The sequence below is a fragment of the Rhamphochromis sp. 'chilingali' genome (genome assembly GCF_963969265.1).
Source record: "Rhamphochromis sp. 'chilingali' genome assembly, chromosome: 5".
NCBI lineage: Eukaryota > Metazoa > Chordata > Actinopteri > Cichliformes > Cichlidae > Rhamphochromis > Rhamphochromis sp. 'chilingali'.
The window spans coordinates 32164792-32169908 of NC_137932.1; the positions used below are offsets into that span (position 1 = coordinate 32164792).

The 5117-nt window shown below is 42.4% G+C and overlaps 1 protein-coding gene across 1 annotated transcript; it reads left to right on the forward strand.

The window, feature by feature from the left end:
- The first annotated feature begins 591 nt into the window (after window positions 1-591).
- Window positions 592-4578, forward strand: rpl7l1 (ribosomal protein L7-like 1). The gene is made up of 6 exons (XM_080882040.1): window positions 592-854; window positions 1466-1574; window positions 1708-1868; window positions 1946-2083; window positions 2174-2283; window positions 3933-4578. Exons 1-6 carry the CDS (start codon window positions 730-732, stop codon window positions 4139-4141), a joined length of 852 nt encoding a protein of 283 aa, XP_080738166.1. The 5' UTR covers window positions 592-729; the 3' UTR covers window positions 4142-4578.
- The last annotated feature ends 539 nt before the right edge of the window (window positions 4579-5117 follow it).

Below are 5117 nucleotides of genomic sequence, written 5' to 3' on the forward strand. Positions count from 1 at the left end.
TCCTAAGACATTACCAGGTCCATATCAGTATAGATATCCTTCTCTTTTTTTTGAGCAGTGTATAAAACACTGAAACCAAAATGGTGTGTGGGAACAGAGAGGCATGGCTGAATAAGAGACAGTGTATGCTTTATTCACACTGACTAAATAACTCAAACGATTAATATATGAAAATTCAAAAGAACTTTATTTTAGACTTTCATGCAAGGAAGGCAAACCTTAAGTGGTCCTGATAAAAATATTTGTGTAACCCTAGGTCATGCTTGGTGTTAAAAAAATCTTTTACTGTCAGATTTGCATAGATGCAAAGTGAGACAAATGTTTGTGTGGGTTCTCAGCCATCCAGGTGATGGCAGCATTGAGAGAGATCTTGACGAAGGAAACTGGACTTATAAGAAGACTTATCTCATCCAAGAGGCTTCTTCGGTTCTAAAAACAAAAGGTGGAGAGTCCCGGGAATTTAAACCCTAGTGGGGATTGTCCCATTTGGAGGCGGGTGCCTTCCTTCTTGCAACCAATCTGCAGCGGCACAACACGCCAAGTTACAAAAATTAAACCCGGAAAAGAGTAAGATGTGGGCGGATCGATCGAAATGCCGACAGCATCGATACTAGCATGATGGAATGGATGCTTTAGCTTCGTATTTTGAGGCATGTCTGTGCAAACGGCCGTGGCGTCGTCATCACCCCCAAAGTGTGGCTTGTGCCATCTTGTGGCATCACCTTAAAAATGTCAGATCTACACATGATGCCATCACCCCCAAACATCGGCAGTGGGAAACGCTGTGGCAGGTCGAGGCACCATCTGCTGACGTCATTTGTCCGCGACGAGGAATCTACGATGGCCGAATCAGAGTATGTGTTTGATTTTATAATCGTATCTAAGTCCATCCGTTCGGTTTCCTATGTGTAGATGTGCTGATTGTGCTTTTTCCTTTAAGTACGAATCTTAAAGATTCGATTAAGGTATCTATTTAGAAGGATGATGGGTGAAAAAGGCGTATCTTGAGGAGCTTACTTTCACATGGAGCTAAGTGTATACCGTCGGTGACTCGAAGGTAGCTCCGAACTGAATAAGTATACCCATGGCCTCCCGACCTGGCGTCACCCCTAAAATTTCTGGGTCAAGCTATTTGAATTTGTGTCAGACAATTCTGTTCTCCCGGCTGTCCTAATACAAGGACGCAAGAAAAGCCTTGGGACCTCAGGCTAACTAGGTCCTCATAAACACTATGTGTTTTTGGCGAATCAGTCTTAAACAGACCTATTATACCTGTCATACCCCAGTAACAAGTAACCTACCGTGGTAACACTGAAAAACCAAGTTTTAGGTGATTCCTAACAAGTTTTAGGGTTACACCTGAAGCTACTCAAAGCCTCCAGTTCTCCACAGCACAATCCTGTGACTGAGCCACGTTTATTTAGTTTGTCCAAAGCTTTCTTCTCTTACTTTTTGTTCTCTTCAGGACAAAAAAGGCAATCAAGTTGGTTCCAGAGTATCTTCTGAAAAAGAGGAAGGCATACCAGGCAATCAAAGCCACGCAAGCCAAACTCGCACTGCTCGAGAAGAGAAGGGTAAGCACTGATGCCCATATTACATATATACAATACAATATATCCAAACGTCATGACCGTGCTTTGTAGTTAAAAGCTGTATGGAATTTATGTACTGTTGTGCATTCATGTGTGTATTTCTGTAATGCTGTAGGTGACTAAAGGGAAAATCAAGTTCAAGCGTTTGGAAGATTTCTTAAAGGAAAGCCACACACAGCATCGGGATGACACCCGCATCCAAAGGGTCAAACAGAGACCAGCTGAACCACTGCCTCCAGCCAAGAACAAGCTTGCCTTCGCCGTCCGCATTAGACAGTAAGTACTGGAAAGCAGACACAGGCTTCCAGAACCGGCCGACAGTTTGTTTAACCCGACTGGTTCTCTCCTGTTAGGACTAAAGGTGTCAGCCCTAAAGTGATGAAAGTGATCCAGATGATGAGGCTGAGGAAGATCTTCAGTGGGAGCTTTGTCAAAGTTAACAAGACCTCCATCGCCATGATGAAGATGGTGGAGCCTTATGTGGCGTGGGGGTGAGTGCGTGAAACACAGTGTGCTTTAGAGGGTAATGCTGGCTTGAATTTGTGTTCAATCATCTACATACTGGGCTGTGTGTCGGACAGATTTCCCAACCTGAAGTCGGTTCGTGAGCTCATTCTGAAGAGAGGTCAGACCAGGATAGGCAGAAGGAGAGTTCCCCTCACAGATAACACCTTCATCGAGGAGCACATGGGTGAGTCACTCACACTACACTCCCTCCCCACTCACCTGCAGTCGCAGTGCACTTCATTTCAGCTGTGCACTCTCTCTCTCTTTCCATCCCTTCCTCTTTCTCTTCCTCTCTTTCTCCCTCTCTCTCATGTTTTCTTTTTTATCTCCCTGTCTCTTCCTCCTCCCACTCCCTCTGTCATACTCCATCTTTCTTTCAAGTGTTATGTAAAATAAAATACATGGTTCTATTTTTACTTCTTAAATTATCTTTAAGATTGTTTTTTGTAGCCATTTCCCTCAATGCCGGGTTTCGTGGCGGTTTTAATTTTCATGAATAAGACGCTCTCAGGACTCATCGAGTGACGCCACTGACCAGCCAGTGGGCTGTATGCAGTCTGACAGCATCACATTTTAGTACCTGGTCAGATCGCTTGGAACCCCGGGCAAGCAGGTGGCAAACCGTGCTGAGTTGATCCAATTAGGTACTAACAGAAAAGGGGCTATGATGTCCTCTAGAGGGCAGATGAACATAGTTGTGTGTATCAAGGTTTTGCACTCATGATCAATAACAACGTAATGTTAGCTTTCCTACTATCACATGTGATAATTAGAAAGGTCCATGACCATCTGGTAACCACCAGGTGAGTATATCCCAACCAGTTTTGAGTGGTTGATGGAAGTTGCTGGGGAGATAATGGCTAAAGCCCCAGTCACACATGCCTACATATGGTCAGTGACTCCCTGGAAACCATCTGTGTCTATATAATAAATGGGTACTTCAGGTCCAGTTAGGGAAAATCTCCTTGTGATCTTGTGATTGCTTTGGTTGGCAGCATATTGCTCTGATCGCAGTTTGAATAGAAGTGGTGGACTTGTCTACAAACAGCATCTAGCTGTAGTGAAACAGCTCCGGAAATGGAGAAGGTCCTTAGAAACATGTTTACTGTAACACTGAGACACAGCTTTCACTTTGAGATGAACCATGTCTATTTCTGGTTTGCATTCCACTTTTTCAAATTTTACTACTACCATGCTTGGAATTGGGAAGTATTTGCTGACAAACATGAGATATTACTGGCAACCATGGCATTCTCCTAGCAACCGGAGAAATTAGTACAAGGTTCTTGGTGCCGCACCATGTTTGTAACTGATTTCACCCAGCAACAGTGGCTGTCTGTAGTACTGTCATGCAAGGACGTGAGTTGTCAAAAAGCTGTATGTAATTGGCTTTGCAATTAAAAAAGTGTGTAGCCGCAGCCTTTTATCACGATACACATAATTGCCCACTCATTTCGTTCCTGCCCATCTCAATGGAAAGTTGCTTATTTTTTATTAGTTACCCTTTCTTGAAGCCGGGCCCATTTTGCCCACTGCTCATTGTTTTTATTCACAGATATTGTTTTTATTGTGCTAACAATAAAGCACACAACCTTTTTCTGCTTTTGACTCTAATGGTAATCAGAATTTGCAAAATACAGATATTATGGATGAAAGATTATAGCTAGCGGCTACGTCTCTCTTTTAGGTACAGTCTGTGGGATATAGCTGCTACACAGGCTGTTTTGGTTTTTTTTGTTTTTTTTGTTTTTTTTGTTCATGTTGGCTGAATATGAGTTCAAATTCTGCAGGAATCGGCTTTAATGAGCTTTCTCTGCTCCTCTCGGCCCACAGGTAAACACGGAATTATCTGCTTGGAGGACCTGATTCACGAGATCTACTCTGTTGGGAAGAACTTTCGAGCTGCCAATAACTTCCTATTGCCGTTCAGGCTGTCAGTGGCTCGTCACTCCATCAAAGACAAAGCTGGGCTCCTGAAGGACCTGGGAAACCCAGGGTACCGTGGCACAGATATCAATGTAATCATCAGACAGCTGAACTGAGGGGGAGCACGTGCAGGATGGACACTGGGTTGGACATCAGTTTCAGAGACACTGTACCTGTTGAGGAGCAGTTGTCACTTCTTTGGCAGAGAAGGTCTTATTACTCGTTCTGTGGAGGCTCTTGCCTTATCCTGTATGAATTATGTTAAAATATTAAAGTTAACACATACATTAAGATTCCTCAGGTTCTCTGAGGAACAGTCAATACTTGCTACTTACGCAAGGTTATTAATGAAATGATCTAGGAGGGCTGTTCTCCATGCTGAAGCCAGCAGCCCACCTGCTATAAACTCTTATGGGGTCTGTAACCTCCAGTGTCAATAGGTTTAATGTGTGCAGCATGCTCACAAAACTGATTGCTGTTATTGAAGAGGGTGATGGATGGTATTGATTTATGTTATAATACTTTGTTTTACAATTAAAAAAACTAAACTAAATGACTGTTCGTGTGATGTTTGTTGAGGTGTTTAACGCACACGTTAAACGTTAAACAGAAGCTTGTACCACACAAGGGAAAAGAAAAAGACAAGTTTTTGTGTGACGAAACTGAAAAGGTGTCTGAGGAGGAACATTTTTTTTGCAGTGTTTTCTAACAAGTGGCGAACAATTTAGAGGCTCAACCACCCCAGTTAGTCCAGATATGTCATCTGGACTAACTGCCTTTCCACTTTTCAGTGTCTTCATAAACTTATACCGTCGTATACCTTCAACCTTTTAAAGCCAGCATACTGTAAACCATCATTAGCTACAATCATATTGCAATTTCTCCAGATATAGTAGTTTTTCTAGACAGCTTGACCATCATTTGTGCAAACTCATGGTCTGAGATGAATTTTTATATTTTTGGGGGTTTATATAAATGCATTCAGGTCAAATCTGAGCATTTTGAATAAAAGAAAAAAAATAAGCTTAACACAATAAGGAAAATTTACAACAAGGAAAAAACCAATTATTCCTTTGTTGTAACAGTGTTTCA

Coding starts and splice junctions, on each gene's coding strand:
- rpl7l1 (XM_080882040.1), top strand. CDS start 730: ATGTCAGATCTACACATGATGCCATCACCCCCAAACATCGGCAGTGGG. Junction 1,575..1,707: donor CACTGCTCGAGAAGAGAAGG/GTAAGCACTGAT, acceptor GTAATGCTGTAG/GTGACTAAAGGGAAAATCAA. Junction 1,869..1,945: donor TTCGCCGTCCGCATTAGACA/GTAAGTACTGGA, acceptor CTCTCCTGTTAG/GACTAAAGGTGTCAGCCCTA.